The sequence below is a fragment of the Tenrec ecaudatus genome, chromosome 1, assembly GCF_050624435.1.
Source record: "Tenrec ecaudatus isolate mTenEca1 chromosome 1, mTenEca1.hap1, whole genome shotgun sequence".
Classification (NCBI taxonomy): domain Eukaryota; kingdom Metazoa; phylum Chordata; class Mammalia; order Afrosoricida; family Tenrecidae; genus Tenrec; species Tenrec ecaudatus.
In genome coordinates this window covers 166085276-166112191 of record NC_134530.1, presented here as the reverse complement: position 1 = coordinate 166112191, position 26916 = coordinate 166085276, and the positions used below count along the sequence as shown (strand labels likewise).

General features: G+C 57.4%; 1 protein-coding gene across 1 annotated transcript; it reads left to right on the top strand.

Moving 5' to 3' along the window:
* Positions 1 to 1027: 1027 nt before the first annotated feature.
* Positions 1028 to 25100, top strand: SMG5 (SMG5 nonsense mediated mRNA decay factor). The gene is made up of 22 exons (XM_075563287.1): positions 1028 to 1264; positions 5125 to 5223; positions 5675 to 5798; positions 6153 to 6309; positions 8658 to 8747; positions 9582 to 9671; positions 10303 to 10381; positions 12088 to 12213; positions 12308 to 12376; positions 12733 to 12941; positions 13539 to 13676; positions 13775 to 14362; positions 15545 to 15720; positions 17121 to 17196; positions 17682 to 17857; positions 18557 to 18715; positions 21824 to 21883; positions 22281 to 22440; positions 22657 to 22747; positions 23379 to 23453; positions 23685 to 23823; positions 23918 to 25100. The coding sequence occupies exons 1-22, from the start codon at positions 1191 to 1193 to the stop codon at positions 23999 to 24001; spliced, it is 3039 nt and encodes a 1012-aa protein (XP_075419402.1). The 5' UTR covers positions 1028 to 1190; the 3' UTR covers positions 24002 to 25100.
* The last annotated feature ends 1816 nt before the right edge of the window (positions 25101 to 26916 follow it).

The following is a 26916-nucleotide window of genomic DNA, read 5'->3' as shown; positions in this document are numbered from 1 at the left end:
CAAATGTCCCTGGGCCCATGTTCTACTGGAGCATCAGCTAATGCCTAGCAATTAAGCCAGTAAGACAATTCCCTAAAGAAAACCTCTTTGATAGGGTGGCATTTGAACAGAGACCCGATGGGAAATCAGAAGAATGAGTGTCCCAGGTAAAGGAGCAGCAAGTGAAAGGTCAACAGATAGGAAGGACTTAGGTTGTTTAAGGAGCGGGAAGAAAGCTAGGTGGTTGGAGCCGAGGGCAAAGTTGGTGGAAGGGGAATTTATATTCTCATTACAACCTATCAAGAGGCCCTGCAGCGCCTTGTCTTCGAGTGTAGTTAAGGTAAGAGGGCAATAGGGACCCAAATTATAGCACGTGATCCTTCCAATGTGAAGGAGTTAGGGGGCTGGAGGGACTTCTCGTTTCTGTGGGATCTGATCCCTGACGTCATTTGAAACTGTGAAAGCAGGGTCAGTGTCTCCAGCACAATGGCTAGAAGACAGTAGGTATTCAAGAAATGTTCACAGGGCTTATGTGCGAGATAACCACGCCAGAAATCTTTGGGAACGGGTGCTGAAGGACGATGAGGTGCTTCTACAAAAGTCATGTGTTACTGGGCTTAGCTAATATGCGATTCTCTGCCCCTTCCAAGAAATTTTTAACGTTCTTTTATTTTTTAATTTTGGGGGAAAATAAATGGAAGCCACTCTAATTAGAGATCATAACTACTACTAATAAAACACCTCTACTAATCTGAAAGAGGCTCAGCTCAAATGGAGAGGAATGACCCAAAAAACCCCTGGACGTTCCAAACGATGTGCTCTCCTGGCCCCATGCAGCTTAGCTTCAGCCTCCTCCCTGCGTACACTGTCCGTTCTCTGGCACTTTTGTCAATAAAGTTTTTTCGTAAGCACTTGGAGAAGGCGGAAAGAGGCTATGCTGCCCAGAGTTAGTTCTGGCAACTTCCCGGGAGGGAAAACGAGTTCCGCGAGATTTGGTCGCAGCAGGCACTGGCCTGCACCTCGGTGACTGATCTCGCGAGACTTGGCCGGCGGAGGAGGAGCTGTCGCGGGCAGCCGCCTCACAGCGATGGCGGCCGCGCAGGGCCGGCAGCGGTGGCGGCTGCGGCTACGGCCGGAGACGGCAATGGTGGCAGTAGCGGTGGGTGGTGGCGGGGGCCTGTGACCGGGAGCCGCCCCCGGACCCGGGCACCATGAGCCAAGGCCCCCCAGCAGGGGAGAGCAGCGAGCCCGAAGCAAAGGTCCTTCACACGAAGCGACTTTACCGGTGAGGGGCCGGGGCTTCAGTGCAGCAGCCCAGAGAAGTGGGGGGCCGGCGGGTGGGAGGCAGCGGTGGGCGGGGCCTCCGGGGCGGGCGGGGGCCAGGTGCTGGCCCGAGGTGCGGGCGAGGGTGGAGGGTGCAATTTTGGAGGGAGCGGAGGGGCGGGGCTCCGTGGCCGGGACGGTGCTGGATGGAGGAATTGGGTGGGTGGGAGGTGTGGAGGGAAGCACGTGGAGGGGTCCCCTCCGCGGCGAGCTTGGGGCGGCGCTGAGCTTTGCGGATTTGTGCTTCCAGCAGGGGAATCGGGGGCTGGAAGGATTAGGGAGGTGAGGGTGGGGCCCCCCGATGCGGGACGGACAAACCCGGAAGGGAAGGGTGCTTAGAACCCTGCGGAGATTCCTGCGAGTAGGACTTCCCAGGGAAGGAGCCCCAGCACTGAAGTCAAGGGAGCCCGCGTAAGGTCCTTGCTTTGCCGTATTCTGACCGTGTGACCTTGAGTCTCAGTTTCCTTGTCCTTAAAAGGAGTGATTCGGATTGGATGAGCTCAGGAAGTCATTGCTGACTAAGGAACGTGCTGAAAAGCATGGTGGGTTGGACCGTGGTCGTTGGACAGGAGACCCCACTTCAGGGGACTCGGGAACTCTTGAGCCCTGTGTTTTTTCCCAGCCCCATGACTGTAGTGTCTTGGCAGGCACCTTCCAGCTCTGGTGTCTGATTTCTCCAGTGCCTCCCCATGCTCCTCGAGCCACCTAGCCACGCATCAGCCCCCCGTGGGAACAGGCCAGTGGGAGCTTTTCCCAGCCTGGATTCCCAGTGGAACGTGAGCTCCAGAACTGGAGCAGGATAGGATGCAGCCTGGAGACTGACTGGAGTCGTTTGTCCTTGGGGAAGGAAGCGAACTTGGGTTTTCAGGCAGTGGTAGACCAGAGATGTCTGCCTGTGGGAAAGCTACTGCCTGGACCTCAGCCCCCATCTTGGCAGTGAAAGGGTCAAGGGCGTGTTGTCACGTTTCTCCCCTGAGCAGACATCCTGCCAGGCTTTAGCTTTGTAAGCTAGGAGGCAGAGGGGAACATAGGCCGCTCCAAAAATAGAAAAGTGATCCAACCCAGCAGCCCCTGGGCTGCCCCAAGTGGTCCCCAGGCAAGTTAGGCGGGAGCTGGGGCGGCACGTGTGCCTCCTCATGCTGCAGAGTGTTGGCACTGCCTGTCAGACTGCGCGTGGGCAGCATCTGCAGCGTTCCTTCCTCGCCTCCAGCTCTGGTCATCCTTGTCATTCTCAAACCACTACCCTCACAGTCTCCCCTCCCGAAGCTGGTGGCTTTGCATGTGTGCTCACACCTCTCCACAGCCCGCCTCTATGATCATTTGTTACAGCTCGAGGTGGCTGGTGGGGGTGATTGGTGGAGGGAAGGTCTGATTTCTCTCCCAGAAGAGCACCCTGTTGTGAAGACATTTTACCGCTGTACCAGGTTATAGTAGCCAATGAGAGACAGTAGTGGAGGATGTATAGCTCGATGGCGAGTGATGGACAAGAATGCTGTCTTCTCAGAGTTGAAGACTTAAATTAGAACTTTCTAGAAGGGTGATGATTAACCATTGGGGAGGGGGCGGGTTTGAGACTGGGAGAACTCTGGAGCTTCTCCTTAAACACAAACACATGCACACAAACATCAACACCTTGGCTCTCTCCCTGGCCTGGAGCTTAAGAAGCTCCGCCCCGGGAACCATGGCCTAGGGGAAATTGCTGGTGCCTATCTGGTGCTGCCCCTGGCATCGAGGACCAGGCTGGTTGCCACCTCGAGGCAGACCCCCCCAAAGATTATGTAGGAGAAGGCCTGGAGTACTCAGCGGGGTGCTTGTGGTCACCGTCCCCTTTGCAGGCCACCAGAGCGACCTGGTCCAGCAGCACAGCTTGGTTTGTGTGGAGAAGTCAGTCCCAGTTTTCTGGTTTGGGTTTGGTAACCTCAGCCCTTCTGGATTCATCTGTTATAGCCAGTCATCCTCTCGATTTTACCCCCCTAGAAGTGTCACCCACCCTTGGGACGTTTTGGCCTTCGTTGTGTATTTTGTGGCCTTTGCCGTGAGGACAGACTGACTTCTGGAGTGGCTGGTTCTACTCCAGCCTTAACAGGATGGAGACTAATTGTATTGCGCACTGACCGTGTTGTAGGCACTACTTGGAGGGCTGTATGCTCACTGGCTCATTTAGTCCCTACGAGCTTGCTGCTGGGGGTGCCAGCCAGTGGGTGCAACAGAACAGACCCCACCGCCCCTGGGTCATCGTCACGGTTCCCGTGGGTGCATCCACTGCCAGTCTCTCCAGGGCTGTCTTTTCCTCAGCTTCACCAAGTGAGATGATATCATCACCCCCATTTTCTAGATGGAGAACTGAATGAAGGAAGTTAGATAGTTTTGCTCAGGACCATTTAGCTGGTAAGAAACTTGAGCCAGGATTTGAAACCAGGCAGTCTGGTTCCAGAGCCTCCTCTCGGAGCAGGATGATAAGCAGTTTCTGTAGTGGAATCCAGGGGGATGGAGGCCGTGGTGAGATTGTGGTCCCCTCCTCCACTTTCTTTTCCTTTAAAAAAATTAATAAATCATTTTATTGGGAGTTCTTACAGCTCCTATAACAATCCATATATCCATTGTATTGAACACATTTGTGTATATGTTGCCACCATCATTTTAAAAACATTTTCTGCTTGAGCCCTTGGTATCAGCTCCTCTTTTCCCACTTCCCCCCATCCTCCCACCTTCGTAGACCCCCGATAAATTATAAATTATTATTTTCATATTTTACACCATCTGCTGTCTTCCTTTGCCCACGTTTTTGTTGTTTGTCCTCTGGTGTGTGTTTGTGGGTGCTATATGTCGATAATTGAAGTCAGTTTCCTGTTTCTCCCCCACTGCCCCCCACCGTCCCCCTACTCTCCATGGTATCACTACTCCCATTACTGTTTTTGAGGGGTTCATCCATCTGTCTTTTTCCTCCTCTTTCTACCTCACTATTCTTTTATTTTTCAGAGGAGTGTTTCTCGTTTCTTTTTAAGTTTTATTGCCATGTAATTCATAGGCCATAAAATTCAATATTTTAAGTATGTTAAAAAGAATCATGCATCCATCACCAGTCAATTTTAGAACATTTTCTTCATTCTTATGCCCATTATTTTTAGCTCCTATCCCCCCCACCCACTTCCCCTGCCTTAACCCTGAGGAACCATGAATCCAGTTACTGTCTCTAGATTGACCTATCCTGAATTTCCTAACCTCCCTATTTCAAAGTAGAATTTCTTACTAGAATTTTATGCCTTCCCTTTATGCCCCACAATAGCCCCTTGCATAATAACAACTCACTTATCCACCGTTATTTATTGGGTGGCTATCGTGTCCCAGGGCTGTGTGTGCATCACTTTATTTTATCCTCACAACAATCCTCTGTGCTAGCTGTGATGATCACCTCCCATTTTTTGTTGATGAAAGAGGCCAGGAGTTTGCCCAGAGCCCCAGTCGGGAAGACACAGCCAGGGCTGAGACCCCAGTCTGTCTGCATGGTGTCCCCGAATGGTGTGTGCCGAGTCTCTACCTTGATACTGTTGACACTGGGGCGGTAGTTGTCTGCTGTGGAGGGCTGTCCTGTGCATGGTACAGGGTGTAGCAGTACCTCTGCCTTCTCGCTATCGTCACACTGTGGGGTGGTCCAGAGCCAGGTGCCTGCTGGATCAGGATGGAAACTCTTCACCGTGTTTTGTCCAGGCATCAGCCTGCCACCTTCTCCTGGTTGCCCCGCTCTGAATCCCTTACCTTCTCTGGAGACTGGGCACCTGGCAGTGTCCTGTGTGCCATGCTGCCCGTCCCTCTTCGCTGCAGGGCTGTGGTGGAGGCCGTGCATCGACTTGACCTCATCCTTTGCAACAGAACTGCTCATCAAGAAGTGTTCAAACCGGAGAACATTAGCCTGAGGAACAAGTAAGTTGGACACTTGGAGCCACCGTCAGCTGGAGACCTCTGCTGGCTTCCCCGACCTCACGGGACCGTGGTGGGCTGCAAAGGCTCAGCCCTTCCGCAGCACACCCGCAGCCTCTGCACCTGGTAGCCTGGCGCCGCAAGAATAGCATTTGAGTTGTGGGAGTTGGCATGATGACGGGAAAGAGGGAGTAAAAAGCAAGACAGACAGGAAAATGGAGACGACGGACGTGTTCTTGCTTCCTACCTTCTACCTCTTGAGCACCCTCCTCCCCACACCCCACGCCCCTTGTCTTACTTTCCTGGACTTCTCTTGTCTTGGGTCATATTAATCCTGGGGGGGTGGTGTTCCAGAGATTCATGGGTGGGTATATTGGCAGTTAACCCCTTACCTTTGGTCCTTGTGTCCCCCACCACAAGACTGCCTCTTTGATGCTCCTCTGCACCCTCGCAGGCTGCGTGAACTCTGCGTCAAGCTTATGTTCCTGCACCCAGTGGACTATGGGAGGAAGGCAGAGGAGCTGCTATGGAGAAAGGTGTACTATGAAGTTATCCAGCTTATCAAGACGAACAAAAAGGTAAGGGAAGGGCCTAGCACTAGGGAAGGAACTTGTTTTAAGGGGGACAGCTAGGGACAGAAGAGGAGGCGAGAAAGTGGGCCAGAGCGTGGGCAGAGTTAGAGGGGTAGAGGAGCCAAGGAAGAGGAGGCAGGGTGACGGGCCTGGTTAGCCTCAGAAAAGGAAGGGGACCTGTTCCCAGATGGGGAAACCAGAGAGACGGGTCTACGCGGTGGATGGCGATGGGTGAGTGAGAGAAGACGTGTGGCGTCTGGACTTAGGAAGGTGCTGTCCGTGCATTGCCTCAGTGGACAGAGGGCAACGGGCTCGTCCGCTCCTGGTGCTTAGTCTTCCTCTCCCCTTTCCCATGCTCAGCACATCCACAGCCGGAGCACCTTGGAATGTGCCTACAGGACACACCTAGTTGCTGGTATTGGGTTCTACCAGCATCTCCTTCTTTATATCCAGTCCCACTACCAGCTTGAACTGCAATGCTGCATCGACTGGACCCACGTCACCGACCCCCTCATAGGTCAGTGAAATCCGCAAGATGTGCTTGAGGAGCGGGGTCACATGCCTCTGCCTCCGGCCCACTCAGCCCTCGGGGATTGTGCAGTTTGTGACCCAGCCAGGCCAAGGGTGTTCGAACAAGACCTGTGGCTGTTTTGGGCAGTTCTACTTTCTCCAGATGAGCATATGCTGTTGTTATGGAGAGGGAGGCTGCCTAGTCGTTGCAGACTGGTACAGTCCGGGGGGCTGGTGGTTCTAGAGTAGATGCGGCACTGTAGGATGGTGGCCATAGCATTTCTTTTCTCTTAGCTCTTTTGAGGCTAGTTTAGCCAGCACTATTTACTTCACTCTGACTTTAGAGCCTCTTTCCCTATGTTTGATGATGTTAAGATAGTAGGGAAATGGTGGACATTGCTCAGGATAGTAAAAGCCCGGGCTGGCTGCTGTAGTTTCATGTCCTTTTCTAGTTGTTCTCCGGCTTGGCCACCCTCCAGTGTTTCCCAAAGTGGGGCATCCTGCTCCTTACAGGCAGGGCTGTGTGTACTGCAATGATCCAGAGGGGCTGCACTGTATCCTGGATTATGGGCCATAGTACAAAAGTTTGTAATTGACTTGGCGTTGCTGAGTCATTTTTTTCATACCTTTTTTAAGGGGCTGTAAGCCAAATCAGTTTGGGAACCTATGATTTAGAAGTTCTTCCCCCAGTCTTGCTCTGAGTCTTCCACTCCCTGCCCCTCCACTCACCTGGGACACATTCTGGCCATTCTTGTCACCACCATGGCAGCTTTCTCTGGTCAAAGCAGAACTTCTGCTTCTGGGGACATGACCAGGATCCCACCCCTGGGAGCACTAGCCCTGCAAACCCTGTCGATAGAATTCCCAGCATTCGTCGCTCGCCTTGGATGGAGAAGTTCCATCCTAGTCCACTGAGCCCGGACGGAGGGTCGGCCGCCATCGGGCACAGGAGCGGGAACCACAGTCAGAGTCGTGTACCTGCCACTGGTCTGCGCTCAGGCACCTAGGGAGGCGTGAAATCTGTCTGGCTCCTTCCTGACAGCTCAGTCAGAAGTTGGTTCCACTGCAAGTCGAGTATCTCATTTAAAAAAAAAGTTTCCTTATTGTTGCCGTTTATTATCAGTGGCTTTATGTTTCCAGCAGTGCCTTGAACAGTGATCATAGCGCTGGACATCTGTGAGAGCATCCAGGAATCAACAGGAGGTGTTTATGATGAGATTCCTAAGGGGCCACGGGTGGTCAGGTCACAGCGTGGTCGCCGTCGCCCGTGTCTGTCAGAGATGGGGGACTGCCGCTAGTGGTCGGTCCTCCTCTAGGTCGTTCAGTGTGTCGGTAAGAAAGCACAGGAGCACTCCAGCAAATGCTGGAGGGAGGACTTTGATAGCGGTTTCCCCGAGTAGTTGGTTTTCTTTGTGTTGCTATGTACTTTTGTTTGAGGGGGTGGCTTTATAATACTTTAAAAGCAAACTCTATCGAGATCATCTGAGGCGTTGCCAGGGACCCTGAAAATAAGGTTAAGAGCCGTCCCTTCCAAGGCTGGTTCCCCAGGCTCCTTTCTTGGTCGCCTGCTTGACTTCCCTCTGCCGTGCTCATCTTCTGGTCTTCTCCTCGGGAGTGCGTCTCCCAGTCAGTCAGCTCCGCTTGCTCTGCAGAAAACTTGGGGGGTGGGGGGGTCTGTGTGCCCAGGAGAGTGGGTGCAAGGTGGAGGGTTAAGGGATGGTCTCTGGAGCAGACTATCTTCCGAGTCCTCTGTGACCTCCGTGTGACAGTGGAGTGATCTTGCGGGTTGCCATGAGCAGGGACTTAGTTGGTGCGGTAAGCCAGGGGAATTCGGAAGAGTTCCTGGGCCGTGGGAAAGGGCTCAGACTCCCCCGGCGGAGCGGCGTGGGAAGGAAAGGGAGCATTCAGGCATGTTTGCGTTTAACCAGCCGCCTTGGGCAAGGCCACGTCCCCGTATCCTCTTCAGCAGCCTTCTTTTCCATGGCCAGGAGCCTTTGTCTCGGCCTCATTCCCACCTGTTCTTCCCAATGAGTTAGTCTCCCATATTTACCTAACCCTCTTACCTTTCTGTTGGTTACTTCTGCCCAAAGCACCTGTGATTTAAGCCTCACCTCTGTCTCCATTCTGGAAGGCTTTCCCCAGAGAGCTGGCCTAGGTTGAGAACCCTGACTCTCCTCTTCCAGTTCCTTCTTGTCCCGGGAGTGACTCCTGCTCGGAGCGTCTGTGTCCCCAGTGTAGCTGCTCTGCCCCAGGGGACAGTGTTCCAAGGACAGCCTGGATTCTGTCTCCTGCCTCTACTTCCCCCTAGGCAGGGCCGAGGAATAGCCTCATAGTCTTTCTCTGTTTCTCCCGCAGGATGCAAGAAGCCAGTGTCTGCCTCGGGGAAGGAGATGGATTGGGCACAGATGGCCTGCCACCGATGTCTTGTGTACCTGGGGGATTTATGTAAGAGCTGCCACTTTGCTTTTCCCCTGTGCCCTACAGAGCAAGCCCAACTACCTCCGTGGTTTGCCCCTCCCGTCCTGTGACTGGAGTGCAGGAGCCCTCCGAGCCTTGTTCTCTGTCTGCCTGTTTCCTGTCCTCCTCCCCTAACTCTTCCTGCTTTGTGAACTTTGTCCCTGGGTGAACTCTGTCCTTTCAACCGCAAATGGTGCTTAGCTCCCTCGTGGCACTGTGCCCCGTAGACCTGTCTATTGTTTGGCTGGAAATGGAGCCACCAGGGTGAATTCACTTTCAGGCCTGAAGGGTTGTCGAAGTCTTGGGGGCTGGCAGGTGTTTTTGAGAAGGAGACAGCGCTGTCTTGTGGTCTCTGGGTCCTGTTTAGAGAGACAGAGGTTCCTCGTGTGGCTGCTGGGTATACAAAGGTTTAGTGAGCCCCGGGCTTCTCTCCTGTCACCAGCCCGCTCAGCTGGCTGTCAGGAGTGAATGTCTTCCCCCTAGAAGCGGGCAGTGCTTTTCAGACTAAGTAGCCCAGTCTTCCCGAGCTGTTGTACGCGCTGCAGCTCCCGCCACTGGGCAGAGACGCAAGAGGAGCGTGTGACCTTGCAGACACTAAGTCATCTGTACATTTTGAACTTCCCAGCAAGGAAGAGAGAGTTGAACAATTTGCTCATAGTCATGCAGATTTAAGACTGCCAGAGACCCAAGCAACCTGCCTCCTAGCTCAGGTATCTTCCTCCTAGGCTCCTATGACAGCTCCTCAGAGTGGACTCCCAGAAGAGGGGGAGTTTCCGAAACTTGGAACCGGGAACCGTCCCATCCGCCCCTTCTCTCTTGCAGCACGGTATCAGAATGAATTAGCTGGCGTGGACACCGAGCTGCTGGCTGAGCGATTTTACTACCAGGCCCTGTCGGTAGCGCCCCAGATTGGTGAGTGAGCGCCTGCATGGGCCTCCCAGCCCAGCAGCGTTTTCCTAGAAGATGGTGTTGAGGCGGCAGGTGGGTCGTCTGCACTTTGTCCTGGCTCCTCCCCTCCTCCTCACGCTCACTTCACTCTGGTCACTCGTCGTCTTCCTCCTTCTCCTCCTCCTCGAACACACTCAGGAGATGCTGGGCGGGGCAGAGGAATGGGCAAGTGTTGGCCTAAGGGAGTCGGGGAGGCAGAAGAGAGAGGATATGACGGTGGCTTCTGTGCTCTGAGGTCTCCCTAGGAAGAAGAGATCACACTTTGTGAGAAAAGGGGTAAAACTCCATTACAGGGAGAGATGGGAAAGGAGAAACCAGGGGAGACTGGAGAGGAGAGTACCCTCTCCTGAGAAGAGCCAAAGAAATGGCCTCCCTTCAGTGCCAGTGACCTGCAGTAGGCCGAACGGGAATAGACTCACCGGAAGGGAGAAGAGACCCACAATCCCCTGTGCTACTTACTGACCATGTGGGACACCAGTGGTGCCTGCAGCTCCACGGCTGTGCCCACGCGGCCCCAATGCCGAGCATTGGCTGGGCTGGGCTGTGTCGGGTGAGTGTCGTGGCCTCACACGGTGTGGCTTCCCTTTCTCACCAGGAATGCCCTTCAACCAGCTGGGAACCCTCGCAGGCAGCAAGTACTACAACGTGGAAGCCATGTACTGCTACCTGCGCTGGTGAGTCTTTCTCTCCTGCCTCCCTTCTCCAGCCCCTGGCTCACATGGTAGAGGAGGACTAAACCGGAGGAGCCTCCCTCCCACACAGCCCTGCTGCTTTTCACTCGCTAACCCCTCGTATAAAACACAGGGCTGCTCTCGTCCAGGATGGGGCATACGTTTGATGAAACGTTAACCAAAGAGGCCTCTGTTAGGAAATCCCGAGTTTTAGAGAGTTAAGCTTGATTCTCTTGCGCCAGCCATTTGTGCCTGTCTAGTCTGGTGACGTTGCAGCCACTCCCACCCTCCTCCTCTGAGTTGCCCCTTTCCGTGAGCAGAAACCGTGGCCCGAAGGTTCCTCGCTCGCCTCTTGAGGTTCTGTCGTAAGTTAAGTTGATCCATACGAGCCTCGTGCTCAAACAGGCGCTTTATCCTTTATCCGAGAGACTAGACTTGTTGTTGAAGGGGACGTCGGGTTTTAAAGGGGAGCTCAGATCAGTCGTTTGAGGGTTTCATCCAGCCTCCGTGGCTCTGGACAGCCTGGCATCCACGAGAATTGGTCATTCTCCTCTGCATTTCCCCCTCTTGATTGGCATTCCTCTGTAGGGTCTTTTCTCAAAATGCTCGGAAACAGTGGCCAGGCACAATCCAGTTCTTGAGGTCTCGTGGCAAAGGAGGCGGTTGTTCCTGGGGCCCTTGGCCACATGGTTCACGTCGTCCTCTTGCTGACCCTTCCTCTCCTGCACCAGGCCAATAGACTGATGGGTTAGAGACCCCAGGAGGGGACTAGGAGGTACAACACGGAGCTCGGTCTCTTGACAATGAAGGTGACCCTCAGCTGTGGGGCGGCTCAGTGGGCAGGGTGCTGTCCTGCTTCAGAAGGGTTGGCCTCAGACCAGGACCAGACACTGGATGAGGTTCAGGATACTGAGCCACCGTGACCAAGCGTACCTGCGGCTGGCTACATCCAGTTGGTTAAGTGACGCTGGTGCCAGGGAAACTGAAACATGGACTGCTGTCACCTGGTCAGTGACCAAACACCAGTGTGATTCTTAACCATTCTGCCCTGCATGTCCCCGGGCCCTGGCCCTAGCTCTGGCCCTTGCTCACCTGGGCAAGGGAACTTGACCCCGCCCCCTGGGGTCAGCAGAGCATGAAATTCTTCGATTGTGGACCAGTCCAGACTGGCCACCTCGCCCACCACGTTCATTTCCTGGGTTGTAACCTGGGGACCCCCCGTCAGGAAGCATTTCATCCTGTTATCCCTCAGGTTGCCACCAGTCAAAACGGACTGAGGGCAACTAAGCAGCTTGTAACGTCGCAGTAGACTGTCCTGTGGACACGGGACACAGGCATCCACGCTCTGACGAATCGGGACGCGGTTGTGTAGGTGGAAGTTGACCAGAAGAAGGTAGCTTGTGGTCTTTCAATGTGGGGTGTGTATATGTGGAAGGTGAGAAGGGCAGCGTCTACTGATAAGGGTTTGCTGGCATCCCTGGTGAATTGCACCAATGGATAATGTGCTCAACTGGAAGTTTGAGTCCACCCACGGGCCTGGCAGTGACTCCTGAGAAACCCAGCCATTGCCAACCTGGTGGCCACCACCTAACTCGTGAGGTTGCCTTGAGTCAGAAGTAAACGACAGCCACTGGCTTTTGCTAGTATTTACTTACAGCTCCATTGCCTAAGGCCCGGTGGCATGACCTTTCCCCTCTGCCCCTCTTCAGCATCCAGTCAGAAGTCTCCTTTGAGGGGGCCTATGGGAACCTCAGGCGGCTGTGTGACAAGGCAGCCAAAATGTACCATCAGCTGAAGAAGAGTGAGACCCGGAAACTCTCGCCCAGTAAGAAGCGGTGAGTGGGGCCTGGCTCTGTATGCGGCTGGTGTGGTGGGACCCAGGGGACTCGGGGCCGATGAGTACTTAACCTGGGGCTCCTGTCCTTTCAGCTGTAAAGACATCAAGAGGTTGCTGGTGAACTTCATGTACCTGCAGAGCCTGCTGCAGCCCAAAAGCAGGCGAGTGGACCTGTGGACGCGAGCGAGCCGAGTCTGGGGCCTGTGCAGGACAGCTGCTTTGCGGGGAGGGGTATAGGATGGGCAGGGATTCTGCCTCACTGGAGCCTTCTCTGCCCAGTGAGTCCTTTGCTGGCTTCCCTGTGTGCCTGTCCTCCACACAGTGGGTGCTCGGTGGCTGTTGAATGGAGGCGTGTGTGGCCGCCCCTCGTGCCGTGTCTGCTTTGGAAGTCAGTCCAGCGTGTTCCCCCTGCTGCGCCCTCCCGAATCTCCCCCTTAGACTAAGGAGGCTCCCTTGTTTCTGAGTCTTGCCGGCCGGACCTTGGCACTGACCTCCTCTTGTCCCCGCCCTCCCACAGCTCGGTGGACTCGGAGCTGACAGCGCTTTGCCAGTCGGTCCTGGAGGACTTCAACCTCTGTCTCTTCTATCTGCCCTCTTCCCCGACGCTCAGCCTGGCCAGTGAGGAGGAGGAGGAGTGTGAGAGTGGCTACGCTTTTCTCCCGGACCTCCTCGTCTTCCAGATGGTCGTGATCTGCCTGATGGGCGTGCACAGCCTGAAGAGAGCAGGTAGGCCTCTCCGCACCCACGCTCCTCCCCACTGGCTCAGGTCTCCTCCTGCCTTTTCTGCAGTGCTGTCTCCCTACGCTGCAGCCTCACCCGTGGGGCTGCGCAGTCATGAAGGGTAGGTGCTAGGAGCCATCCCTGAACGAGGATCTGGGCAGTGAGCAGAGGCAACCCCTCCTCATTCTCCTCCTTCCTCCCCCCCTCGCCCCAAGACAGACAGACAGACAGACAGACATATACACACTGTTGGCCAGGAGAGAAGTCAGGATACTTGGCTGATGATCCAGACAGAATTCACACCCTGTCCTTGGGGCAGTTAGACAGTTCTAGAAAACTTTCTGGCAGAGGCATGTGGAGAGCAAGGTAGGGAGAGAGGAAGATGAAGGCGGGCCTGGGTTTTGAAGGTGCTCCGGGGCTGGGGAGGGGCCTGTGGAGGATGAGGAGGGACTTGGGGTATGCTCACAGGAGGGAGTGGGAACCTGATGGGATGACGCTGTCAGATGTGGGAAATCTGGGCCCTTGGCAGGGTTGAGAACAGCGGAGGTGATGCCTGTCCCTCATCGGGCTCCGGGCCTCCCATGCCCTGCTTCCTGGCTTTAGGATCCAAGCAGTACAGTGCGGCCATCGCCTTCACCCTGGCCCTGTTCTCCCACCTCGTCAACCACGTCAACATCCGGCTGCAGGCAGAGCTGGAAGAGGCCGAGAACCCCGTGCCAGCCTTCCAGAGTGACAGCACAGGTGTGGGCTCAGGCAGGCCAGAGGGGCCAGGAACAGCCAGAGACGTTGGTGGGGGAGCTTCTCCCCAGAGGCACCTCCTGAGCACTTTCTCCCCACAGAGGAGCCGGAGTCCAAGGAGCCCCTGGAGAAGGGGGAGCCAGACCTGGAGCCAGCTCCTGCCACACAACAAGGGGCCGAGGGAAAAAAGAGCCGCAAGATCTCCCGTCTCTCTTGCCTGCGGCGGCGGCGCCATCCACCCAAAGCTGGTGACGACAGCGATCTGAGCGAAGGCTTTGAGTCAGACTCTAGCCACGACTCCGCCCGGGCCAGTGAAGGCTCAGATAGCGGCTCGGACAGGAGTCTGGAGGGTGGAGGAGCAGCCTTTGATGCTGAGACAGACTCTGAGATGAACAGCCAGGAGTCCCGATCAGACCTCGAAGACATGGAGGATGATGAGGGGGCACCTTCCCCAGCTCTGGAGCCCCCCCGGGCCAGGTCAGAGGCTCCCGAGACCCTCAACGGACCACTGGGCCCCAGCGAGGCCAGCAATCTCCAGGCCATGTCTACCCAGATGTTCCAGACCAAGCGCTGCTTCCGACTGGCCCCCACCTTCAGCAACTTGCTTCTCCAGACCCCCACGGAATCTCATGCCTTGGCCGGCTGCAAGCCCTGTGTCAATGGGGATGTGGACAAGCCCTCCGAGCCAGGTACGTGGACTTCACCTCACCCTGCTGTGTTCCCCACCTCCATGCCAGGGAACTCTCCCCTGTGTGAGTGCTGCTCCCCCCCATCCCCACCCTAGCCGCCAGACGTGGAGTTGGCGTGGTGGGGTCCACTCCTCTTCACATCCACATGCCCAGCTCCCTTGGTCTGTCTCTGCCCCACTCCTCTCTGCTCTCTGGGCGTGGGGCGTTCCACCATACAACCGCCACTGTCCCCTAGTTCTTCCAGGATTCCCGAGAGCCTCCCACCAGGGCAGCTGGTTAGAATGACACTTGGTGCCTGGGAATCTTCCTCGCAGAGGGAGGGCCCGTTCTGAGTTCAGTCTCTGCTTAGAATTAGGTTGCACTTTCTTTTTTTATATAATTAGAAAAATGTACATTTATTTGAATCCATTCTGATCTTAATCCGTGAGGCTGCACTTTCCTAAGGCATTGTGCCCTTTCCGGTTTACGGCAGTGTGGTGGCGGAAGCGAGGTTGTCCCTGTTCTAGAGCTGATCTGCCGCTGCGCTGGTGGGCGCCCTGCTACCTCTGAGTGGAGCCGCCTGCTTCGCACTCGGCCCAACCTTTCATTTGCTCCTTAGTTTTTAGACGAGCAGTCCGTTCCGTTGGGGCTCGTCCTGGGTTGGGTTAGATTTCCTTCCTGTGGGCTGTAGCCTCGCTCCGCCCCTCTTCCTGTCCGTGCGTGACATGTTGTCGGTTGGTGTTCTGCTGTGTCTCGGGGCCTGGTGAGGGCTCAGGAATGAAGCATGAAGCTGGTGCTCAGAGGGGAAGGGACTTCCCAGTAGAGGAACAAAGAATTGAAGGCGCTTCCTTGAACCCCAGGCTCCTTTCTTTCCCTCCTCCCTGTCTGCCCTACCTTCCAGCACCGAGTAGGTGCTTCATAAGTGTTGGTTGAGTTCGTAGCTGGAAGACCAACCTTACAAATCAGCTTGAATGTGAAAGCATCTTGTTTAAAGGGACACAAGGTTCCTGGCCTGAAAGTGACCAGCCAGCGAGCCTGGGAAAGCTAGGCAAGGGTCCGTAAGTGACGCCCCGTCTTCCGTTTCTCCGCCTTCTGCAGAAGAGCAGGCAGGACCCCCCTGGGCTCACTTCCCCACAGGACTGTGCCCGTTGCCAAGTGCCTGACAGTTGCTCATTGTGTTTTCTCTCCCTCTCCCACCTTTAGCCTCTGAGGAGGGCTCAGAGTCGGAGGGGAGTGAGTCTAGCGGGCACTCCTGTCGCAATGAGCGCAGCATCCAGGAGAAGCTGCAGGTCCTGATGGCCGAAGGCCTGCTCTCCGCAGTGAAAGTCTTCCTGGACTGGCTTCGCACCAATCCCGACCTCATCATTGTGTGCGCACAGGTCAGCCCCAGGGGGCCGGGTGGGGGGGCATGGCTGGGGCTCGCTGCCGCTGTCTGCACCAGGCAGGGAGAACTGCTGAGCACCCATAGGAGGCAGGGCAGTGGGGATACTGATCGTGGACTGGGAATGGTGGGCAGACTTCCTGTCCTGCTGTGTCCCCAACACCAGCCACCAAACCAAACCCACTGCCCCTGGGTTGGCTCCACTCACAGCCAGCCCCTCCAGGGCAGAGTAGAGCTTCTCCTTGGGGCTTCTGAGGCTGGCAGTCTCCTCTCTCCGCTGTCGGCGGCGGGTAGGTTTGAGATGCTGACCTGGGGTTGGCGGCTCTCCCATAACCCAGTGTGCACCCAGCGCTCCCCAGTCACGAGTGACGCTGAGTGAGAGGCCAGAACGTGGGCTTCAGGGTGAAGTTGATGGTCCACACTGTCATGCAGGGGTCCAGAGAAGGACACGGCAGCTGGAGGAGAGGATCATGGCAGTGGAAGTGGCATCTAGAGAGGTTGGATCTTCAGATAGAGGCTGCAGGGTGTTCTAGGCAGGGGCGAGCTGGAAGGAGAGTCAGGAGGTAGGAGTGTGATGACCAGGGGCCAAGATGCTGCAGAGACCAGCCGACTGCTGGAGGCCCTCCCCTCCCCAGACTCATTGTCCGTTTGGGGACCTCTGGCTTCCTGAGGCTTTTATTCCAAGTTTTTCTATTCCAGTAGCATGCACCTTCCACGCAGACCCTCTGTCCTCTGGTCCCCCTCCCCCAGGGAGAGAATGTGATTCCGGGTCAGGCACACCTTTGGGTGTGTGCTGTTGTGCTCTGACACAGTCCCCAGTCCTCGTTAGTCATTGAGGGAGGTGAGGCCCAGGTAGAGCTGCTGGGCCACATCCCAGGAGAGCCCAGAGAAACAGGTGATCTTCCTGCTAGACGTGGAGATGCCCCCTCTTCCATCATGAGCCGCCGCCTCACCCCCACCCCACCCCAGCTAGAGTCTGTGCTGGGATCGCCCTGCCTCCTTGTCAGGCAGCGTGCAGCTGCCCGTGTCTTCAGGAGCCCTGGTGGTGGTGTGCGGGACTCCCTGGACTGCTAACCGTGAGGTCAGTGGTTGGCGCCCTCCAGCTGCTCTGTGGGGACAGAAGAGGCTCTACTCAGGAAGACTGGCGCTCTCGGGGACCCACAGGCCCTGAGGAGTTGGAGTGGGCTCTGGCAGGAGGGGCTTGGCTCCATTCTCCCTCACCTGTTGCCTCAAGGGACCAGCTCTTGTTTTCCGCCTTCCATAAGAGCTTGGCCTCCTTTGTTCGTGTTCCTGTCAAATCCCTCCCAGGCCTCTGTGTGTAGCCTCAAGTCCTCCCAGGGCAGTGCCTTGCGTATTCAAGGCAGCCCTGCTGAAGGCCTCTCACCGCTGTCTCCCCAGAGCTCCCAGAGTTTGTGGAACCGTCTGTCTGTATTGCTGAATCTGCTGCCAGCGGCCAGCGAGCTCCAGGAGTCCGGTGAGTGAGTCCCTAGCAATCCTCTCTCCCTGTGCCCCTCCCGGTAACCCAGCCCTTGGGATAAGTTGGTTAATGGGATTCACTCTCAGCCTCCCCAGCACACAGCAGTCATTGTGGTCAAGACCTCTCTGGTTTCCTTCCCCAACAAAGCTCACTGTGGGCAGGTGGCCTGGCCAGCTAAGGAGAGTGCTCCCTGGGGGGCAGTGGGGCAGGGCAGAGGGGCCGGGCAGAGGGGCCTGGAAGCCGGCTGCCTGTGGTCGCAGATCTGAGCACATGTCTGTCTCCACCCACCACCATCACCTTGCACACACTCTCCTCCAGAGCCAGCTCCCTCCTTCTGGGTGCATGAAGCTTCTGGTTCCTCCCCTGTCAGCTCTGGGCCCTAGAACTCCACCCACCTGGCCTGGTGGTTCTGTCTCAGCAGCCTGGAAATTCACAGGGGGCTCCCGCTGGCAGGAGGGGTTCTGAGTACCTTTCTCTTCCAGGCCTAGCTCTGTGTCCTGAGATCCAGGAGCTTCTTGGAGGCCGTGAGCTGCCTGACCTGCCTGCTCCCCTGCTGCTCCCCGAGGACACTGCTCTCCGGAACCTGCCCCCGCTGCGGGCGGCCCACAGACGCTTCAACTTTGACGCTGATCGGCCCCTGCTCAGTCCCTTGGAGGAGGTGAGGGTGGTTGCCTCTGTTGATGTTTCTGCGTGTCAGCCAGACCCCGGAGCAAAGTCGGGGTGGGGGTGGGGGCCCTCCTGTACAGACTTTGGCCTGTAGACTAGGTTACCTGGAGCCATTTCCATTTATTTCCTGGCCGTGGCCGAGTCCTTCCCGCAGTCTCCTGTGGGGGTGCATACCCTCAGAGCGCCCCCCTTAGTTCCAGCCTGCTACTCTGAGAGGACCAGGTCACAGAACCTTCGAGCTGAAGGAGCCGCTGCCCCTTAGCCCGGCCATGTGGGGGCAGCAGAGAGAAGCCAAGCCAGCCCCTCCCCCTGACTGTAGGCAGACCTTGCCCTCAGCTTGTCTTTGGGGCGCTAGGTAGGGTTTTGCTGGGGGATTCTTTGAGGAATGTTGCTGTCGTCCCCGCCCCGCATTGCACACGGGAGGAGCTGAGACTGTGCTGAGCAGCGGCATTGAGCTCAGGCCTGATCACTTCCAGTTCTTCTCGGGCCTGGGCCTGGTTCCCTGACCATCCTGAGCCTGCCGTTCTAGCCGCGAGAGCAGCTCTGGGCCTCTGGGTCCCTCTTCCCGCAGACCACAGGCCTCCGAGGAACCTTGCTGACTGAGATGGCTGGGCACAGAGAGAGGCTGGGGGCAGCAGGGTTGGGCCCTGGCAGACCTCCTCATCCCAGTGGGGTGCGGGTCTCTCCACAGTCGGTGGTGCGTGTCTGCTGCATCCGAAGCTTCGGCCACTTTGTGGCGCGGCTGCAGGGTAGCGTCCTCCAGTTCAGCCCCGAGGTCGGCATCTTCGTCAGCATCGCGCAGTCCGAGCAGGAGAGCCTGCTGCAGCAGGCTCAGGCCCAGTTCCGCATGGTGAGCCAGGCCCGCGCTGCCCTGCCAGCTCGGCCCCCTGTGGGCTCGGGCGCTGACTGTGCCTCGGGAGGGAGGAGGCCCTGCGCTCGGACCCTCTCTGGCGCTTTCCCTGTAGCGGACTTCCTTATCACTGCTCTGTGAGAACGCCAGTCAGCGTGTTGGGTTTGTGAGCTGGGGTGAGCCAACAGGGCAGTGAGGTGCCTCCCATGTGGTCTTACGGAGGGTGCTGACAGCAGACGGGATCCTGGTGCTGTCCCCTGCAGGCAGGCTGAGCCTTAATCTCATCGGGGCTCTAGGAGCAGGGTGTGCCTGGGTCCCTTTTGTTCACATGGTCAGCCACCTACACACGTGGTGAGCGTCGTGCAGAACCCGGGTTAGAGCATTGAGCGCCTTTCTCTTGGCCTTACACTTGGTATGCGAGCAGCCACTGGGGCAGTGGGGCCCGTGTAACCCTGAGCATGTTGTCCTTGCAGTGTCTAATGTCACCAGTCCATTCGGGGTGTGGGTGTCTGGCCCGTGTGCCCCAGCCCTCCAAGCGCCCCTGTCTGCTGAGCTGGAACAGTCACCAGCTCCCCACAAACCCGCTTCCTTGCTGTCTTCAAAGCTATCACATTGTGTTAAAATCTTTTCTTTTTAAAATCATTTTATTAGGGCTCGTACAACTCATCACAATCCATCCATCCATCGGGTCAAGCACATTGGTACATTTGTTGCCATCATCATTCTCAAAACCTTTTCTTTCTACTTGAATCCTTGGCAGCAGCTCCTCATTTCCCCCTCCCTCCCCACTCTCCCTCTCTCACGAACCCTTGATAATTTATAAGTTATGATTATTTTGTCATGTCTTACACTGTCCTATGTCTCTCTTCACCCACTTTTCTGTTGTCCGTCCCCCAGGGAGGGGGTTATATGTAGATCTTTGTGATTGGTTCCCCTTTCTACCCCGTTAAATCTTACGTGAAGGTTTTTGTTCTGTCCTTTGGGAAAAACACAAGGTATAACCAAAAGTCATAAAGTTACGCGGCATCCAAAACATGAACGTTTTTGCAGGTGTTTCCTCTAGCCTAAGCCCCTGGACACTCCTCCTGGGGGCCAGGGGCACACGGAAAGCCCTGTACCCTGGTGCTGGGTGGCACAGGCCAAGCAGACTCAGGCCATATGGCCTCCAGGCTGCCCCCTGCTGCTCCCACTCCACGTGCTGCTGCCCCGAGGACCTGGTCCTCTGGTCATTGGTGAGCGCTTGCTCCGTGCAGGTGCCGAGCTTGCCCTGCTCTGCCTTCTCTAACCCTCACAGCGCGTGCCGTGTCGGGGTGCTGGCACCTGTAAGGCTTCATTGACAGTTGAGGCGCCCTAGGAACTCTGCCCTCAGCAGACCTGCGTCAGTCCTGCCTCTTACAAGCTCTTGGGGGATATAACTCCCCTGCTAGCCAGGTGGGAGTGCCCACACTGATTCTCTGGGGCCCGGGGCCTGCCTGCTTTAGAAAGACCCACAGCTCCCTTTCTCAGTGGGTCCTCTCTGAGGTGCGTGTAGGTCCAGCATGCCTGGCTGACTGGAGCCTGTCCTCAGAATCTCTCTCACTTGCGCTGGTTCGCCCTAAAACCTGGAGTTTCAGAATTGGAAGTTTCACTCTAAAAGTCAGACCCCTGGGTTTGCTCTGCAGCATCGGGGGTATGGGGGTGGGGGGGATTTCTTACCCTGACTGCCCACGGGGCTCAGTGGGTTGTTCTCAGCTAGGTTTTAGTCTTCTGCCTCCGCCTTCCTTCTGCCGATGTTTCCCCAAGGCGGCACTGTTGTCTGGGCAGGCTTGTTCTTACTGTCCAGGACAGGGTGGCAGCTCCTATGGAACCATAACTCGAAAACCAAAACTAAGACGTTAGCTTTGGCACTGAAACTCAAACACGAGTTAGCTACCTGCGGCCCGAGTGTGCTGGTTTGTGAGGAGCAAATCCCGAGGCCTTTCTCTGGGCCGACTTAAGCGTGTTCACCGTACTGCCCAGGCACTAGCCTGCTGTGTCGCACACCGTCCCTCAGGGTGGCTGGGACTGGTGCCCTCGCGTGCCCGGATTAGGGCTGTGTGTTCCAGAGTTTGACTTGAACGCATCCTCTGGTGGTGCCGCTTAGCTCTTCAGTGGCCTGGGACCAGCAAGATTGTGCCCTCTACCTGGAACCGGCCTGCACCTTTAGACCATTTCTCAGGCCCTCGGCTGGCCTTGGTTCGGTTGCCTTGGTTGCAGGGGGTGGAAATGGAGGCGGCGGCTGTTAGAATTGGGTGGGGGGGGTGAGGGCTGGCTTTGGCTGGGCTCACGGCGGTGGGGGCTGGAGTGATATTGAGGAGGGGTCATTGGCAGGCAAAGGAAGCAGATGATTTCTGGGGCAGAGGGAGGAAGAGTAAAAGCCCACTCAATGTGCCTTGAGCAGGCAGCAGGGTCTGCAAAGGTGGGGACACTGGCGGGGAAGGCTGGCTCTGTGGAACACGGAGGGCTGAAGTTGTGGTGGTCAGGTCTGGGCTGAGCAGTGCGTAGTGGGAGATACAGGGGTGTGTAGGGGTGGTATCCCCTGGGAAAGGAATGCAAATAGACAGGAGCAGAGGCCTTGAGACAAGACCATGTTGAAGTTGGAGGAGGGACTGAGGGCCCAGCAGGGAGCAGCGGAGCCCCTAGGTCAGTGGGTAGAGGAAGGCAGGCCCCCAGCACGTGCCAGGACTCTATTACTACTGCCCGTTGTACTGGGGGCTCCTACAGATCTTCTAATAACCCTCACGTCCACTGTGCCAAGCACACTTGTACATGTGTGCCATCATCATTTCCCGAACATTTGCTTTCTACTTGAGCCCTTGGTATCAGCTCCTCTTTTTCCCCTCCCTCCCACCCCTGTGAACCCTGGATCATTTATAAATTATTTTTATTTTCATCTTTTACACCGTCTGCTGTCACCCTTCACCCATATTTCTATTCTCCGACCCCTGAGAGGACTATTTAGCAAGCCTTGTGGTGAGGGGACTTTGTGAGGGCCCCCGATTCAGACCCCAGGATGTCCTTGGACACTGGGTGAGGGAACTACACCCTCAACCTTTCACGCCAAGTTCACGCCTGGTTGTCTCCTCACAGGCCCAGGAAGAAGCTCGGAGGAACAGACTGATGAGAGACATGGCTCAGCTCCGACTGCAGGTAGGGGGGAGGCCCACATGCTCTAAGGTTTCACCCAAAGGGCACAAGCAGACACCTCCATCCATCCTGGGATGGGTTGCCAAGCCTTTCCCCCTGAGAGAGGGCAGAGGGCTGGTGAGTTTGGGGCCAGCTGGGTTGCTGCCCTCTTGCTTTGTCCACTGTGGCTCCCCACTTCTCTCAGATTGTCCTCCTAGCCGAAGAGCGCCCCTCCTGCCCCCTGCTTCTGGAAACTCGCTGCCACCACACTACTGTGTCTCTTCTGCCCCCTCCTATCTGTCGTACCCAAGACCTTTGGGAAAAGGAGGTCTCCAGCTCCTTGGCGGGAGGAGGTGGCCCCTAAGAGCCCCATAAGCACCACTCCTCCCTGGCCCTGCTACCACCTGCCTTCTCTCACCAGCTGGAGGTCTCCCAGCTTGAGGGCAGCCTGCAGCAGCCCAAGGCCCAGTCAGCCATGTCTCCCTACCTCGTCCCTGACACCCAGGCCCTCTGCCATCACCTTCCGGTCATCCGCCAGCTGGCCACCAGTGGCCGCTTCATTGTCATCATCCCAAGGACCGGTAAGTCGCTTTGGGAGGTGAGGGTGGCCACGGGAGACCCTGGGCTTGGGACCCAGTTTACACACGTGCCTTGGTCAAGCCCCACCGCCCCTCTGGACTTCAGTCACTTCATCTGTGAAGGGCGCCCAGCCAGGCTGTTGGGAGGAACAGATGAGAAATCAGAAGTGACCGCCCGTGTGGCAGCCGGACCTTACTGGTCTTGTCCTTGTCCACCAGTGATCGATGGCCTGGATCTACTGAAGAAGGAACACCTGGGGGCCCGGGACGGCATCCGCTACCTGGAGGCGGAGTTTAAGAAAGGAAACAGGTAAGCGGGTTGGCTGGACCAGGGCTGTGTGCCTGGCAGGAAGGCGGCTGGGCTGGAGCCACCCGCGTTGCCAGGGACGGAGACCACGGACTCCTGAGAAGTCCAGCTGGGTGCTGACGGAGGGAAGATCAGAGGAGCCCTGTGACCAACATCCCCAGAGAACAGAACCCCCCCCCCCCAAGTGCAAGCTGTGGGCTCTTCCTACTTTAGGCTGGGTCAGACGTTCAGGTCCCCCAGGATGGGCAGCCTCCACCCTGCACGAAGCTGAGTCAGGGCTCAGACCCCCACACCATCCTTCCTGCTGACTGGCCTGCTTGCCCGCCCGCCCGCTCACTTGCTCGAAGAGCGCCGGACAGCTGTGTGTCTGCCCAGGGGGCCGCATAAAGCCTGCTTGTTGGGCCCTGGTCTCCAGCAGCCCTGACTTGAAAGCATCTGCTGCCTCCTCTCCTCTCCCCCCTCCCGAGGAACCGGAGTAGCGATGCTATCAGAGCAGGGGCCCTCGGCCAGGATGCCACTTCAATGGCTGCACACAGACTCTGGAGGGGAGACGGGCCCCCAGAGCCACAATGACTGCTTTGTGTGGCGTCCCCATCCTTGGGCCCTCACCTCCATGCTCACTTCTCCTTTGCAGGTACATTCGCTGCCAGAAAGAGGTGGGAAAGAGCTTTGAGCGGCATAAGCTGAAGAGGCAGGATACAGATGCCTGGTAAATTTCACCCCCCACCTCCCTGGGGGCTCAGGTACTGCTCGGGAACAGGCCGGGGCCAGAGATCTGCACAGGCGACAGGACCCACCAGGTCCCTGCTCAGCCTTCCTGGGGCCCCTGGGCCTCTGCCTGCAGCACAGCCTCTGGGCTGGCTCCCAGGCCCCCGCCCCGGCCTTGTAGAGCCCGGTGCTCGAGCTGTGCTGATGCTGGCCTGGGCCCGGCCCTCTCTAGGACCCTCTATAAGATCCTGGACAGCTGCAAACAGCTCACCCTGGCCCAGGGCGCCGGCGAAGAGGACCCGAGTGGGATGGTGACCATTGTCACAGGCCTCTCCCTGGACAACCCCAACACGCTCTCCGGCCCCATGCAGGTGGGTCCTTCACGCAGCTGTCTTCCCCACTCCTTTACTGCCCGCCAGCCCTCTGACACCAGGTCCCCTCATGTCGCCTCCCTCTGTTCACTAGGCAGCCCTGCAGGCTGCTGCCCATGCCAGCGTGGACGTCAAGAACATTCTGGACTTCTACAAGCAGTGGAAGGAGATTGGTTGAGGCTGACCCCCAAGCCCTGCAGTGGGGCTGACTCCAGATCTCTCCTGCCCTCCCTGACAGCCAGGACCACCACCTGCAGTCACCCCACCACAGGCAGACTGGCGCTCAGCTGCACGCGTGCCTAGAGGCTACAGGGAGGGCCCAGGAGCCAGCGGGGAGGGCGGGTCCCTGGTGCCAAGCCGATGTCAGGAAAGCAAGGGAAGTGCTTGGAGCAGGAGAGGCCTGTGGGCCCCAAGCCAGCCTTTCTGCCTCGACCCCCTGCTGTCCCCAGGGGCAGGGGCAGGCATGGGAGTCTGCTTTACTTTGGAGTGGTTCCCAGACCTCTGAGGGGAAGGAGAGAGGTTGGGAGCCAGAAGCTTGAGCCCCTCCAGGCCGTGGGGGAAGCATTGGGTGGTTCTCTGCAGACTCCCTCTTCACAGACCACCTGTCATCCTCTCATCGCCCTGGTGGGGACTGGGCAGCTCTGGAGCCAGGGGCCCTGCCAGAAGCGGGCCAGGGGGTGCCTGTGCAGAGTAGCAGGGCCGCGCTGCTGCTCACCCCCTCCTCCCTGCCACGGGGCCTCACACTGACACATTCTGGCTGTCTGGGAGTGCAGGCCCTGCTTGCCATGGGGGCTGCTGCACTGGGCCTGAGGTGGAAGCCAGTAGAGAAGAGGGCACACCTGCTCACAGTCGGGGGAGAGCTGAGACTCACTCGGGCCTGCATTCAGGAGAGGTCCGTGGGAGGCCCCTGACGGGGTCACCAGCTCCTGCCCTTCCCCAGGGCTGACGGGGTTGGGGGGGCAGTGGGCTAGCTTTGGGGTGTGGAGGTGAATATGGGAGAAGTGGGGGGCAGAGATCATGAATAGCTCAGGGCATGAGGAGCACCAGGAGCTGTGGGAGGTGGGGGCCAGACTTGCCTTGGGTCCTCCCCCTCAGGCTGGAAGCACAGCATGGGGTGGGGGTGAGGCTATCTGCTCTGCTACCCCTTCCCCACAGGGCTAGCCCGGCTTCCCAAGCTTTGCTTAGAGAGCGGGCTCCCTGCGTCTAAGACAGCAAGTCTGAGACACCCCATCCCTGGTGGAGACAGACAGCATCAATAAAGACCCCCCCTAAGCCCACTGGCCGACTCGTGTTGCCTTTCTGTGTGGAGTGGTGGGATCCGGGGTGCAGGGGCTACTTGGTGCAATGCGTTCGGAAAAGCTGCTTGAAGGAAGTCCTTGGAGTTTGCAGGGACCCGTCAGGACCCTGTGAGCGCAGGTGGTGAAAACATTTTGCTCACCTGGGGCGCTTCTCTTGGGAAATCTGCAGTTCAACCAAACCATTCAATTCTGACTCAGATCTAGGTCCTCCAAATGGGGCGCCTTGGCTCCAGCCTGTAGCCCTCTGCAAGGACTGGCACCTCAAGCTATCCGCAGGGGGGTGGAGGGCAGACAGGCTTGGCAGAATCCCTGTTGAGCCAACACTGATTTACCAAAGGCATTTGAATTTTGCCCAGTTCCAGGTGCTAAGAGGCAGGAAAAGGGGGGTGATATCTGGGACCCAGTTCAGGATTTGTGGCAAAGGCAGAGCTATCAATTCCTAGCAGAGCTTAGGACTGGGGTGCAGCCCAGCCTGAGAGCCCTCCCTGATCTAAGGCTGGGGCAAGCGGGGGTGGGGGGCGGCTGTGTGTGGGAGGCCCAGTGAGCTGCCTGCTAATGGGGCTGGGCCACCCCGCGCTGTTCTCTGGAGGCTGGACAAGGCTAGGATTGTTCCCTGACTCCCCTTTGTGCCCCCATTCCCCGCCCAGGCCTGGCCCAAGTGCCAGGCTACTCTTCTCCCTCCTTCCCTCCCCTCAGCCTGGCTAGTAGGAGCCTGGGACTCTGCCTGCTGACCCACCGGCTTAGGAGCACCCCACAAGCTCAGGGTAAGAAAGCTCCCCTGAACCTCTTAGTCTGGGGGGACATCACCCTCCAGCTGCCCAGCCCATTTCCATGGTAACAGCACACACCCTAATGAGAACAAACTACAGCTAAGGGGCGGACCCCTGGGGAGACAGTGCTCAGCCTGCCCTCTGCTCCCCCTCAGGTTGGGCAGCACTTTAGGACAGGCCAGCCCTCAGGGGTGGGGGTACCCTGGGGACAGACAGGTCCTTGGTCTTCAGATGCTACTGCAGGACAGGGGCTAGGAACTCCCTAAACTTGAGTGACAGAGAGGCAGCCATGTGGATACCGTGTACAGACAGCCGCACTGGGGAGCTGGGCCTGGGCGAGGGGGCGCGGGGGCTGCAGGGTTACTGGAAAGTTTGGGCCCGGCAAGTGGGGAAGGTGGGGCAGGCCGAGCGGCCTCTCTTCCCTCCCTCGCGCGGCTCCGCCCACCACGGCCCTGCCCCTGCGCCCGTGCCAAGGAATGTGCCTGCGTGGGCGGGGCAGCAGAGATGTGGGCCAGGGCGCCAGAGGCAGCACAGGTCTGGGCTGAGGGGCATGGGGTTCATTGGGGCAGGGACCTACCTCACACGCCCCCCAGGGATACAAGTGATGTCCTCAGAGATAGCCAAGCATCCCATAATTAACGCCTTGGTCTGCTGGCAGGCAGCTGGCCTCTCCAGGAATTACCCCTGAGGGTGGGGGGTTCTGAGTTCACCCATCTCAGGGCTCTGTGGGTCCTGGGTCTGGGCGGTCTGGTGGGAGGTGGGAAAAGTGGGTGTGGTAGTGGTGATGCTTGAGTTCTCAGCAGGAATTGGGGGCTGAGGTTGGCAACAGGTAGTCTGGGGTTAGACCTCTATTCCAAGTTGACAGACCCCTCTCAATGGATTTTCCCTGGGGGCAGAATGAGGCACTTGGACTGGCAGCCAGGGAGGGACTGAGGCCCTGATGGCTGAAGGAAGGCCAGGGCCCAGGACAGGAACAGCCCGAACACACACACACACACACACACACACACACACACACACACACA

Excerpts from the sequence above, each read along its gene's own strand:
- SMG5 (XM_075563287.1), top strand. The coding sequence starts at position 1,191 with ATGAGCCAAGGCCCCCCAGCAGGGGAGAGCAGCGAGCCCGAAGCAAAG. Across the intron at positions 10,382-12,087 it reads ATGTACTGCTACCTGCGCTG|CATCCAGTCAGAAGTCTCCT; the intron begins GTGAGTCTTTCT and ends GCCCCTCTTCAG. Across the intron at positions 14,363-15,544 it reads GGACAAGCCCTCCGAGCCAG|CCTCTGAGGAGGGCTCAGAG; the intron begins GTACGTGGACTT and ends TCCCACCTTTAG.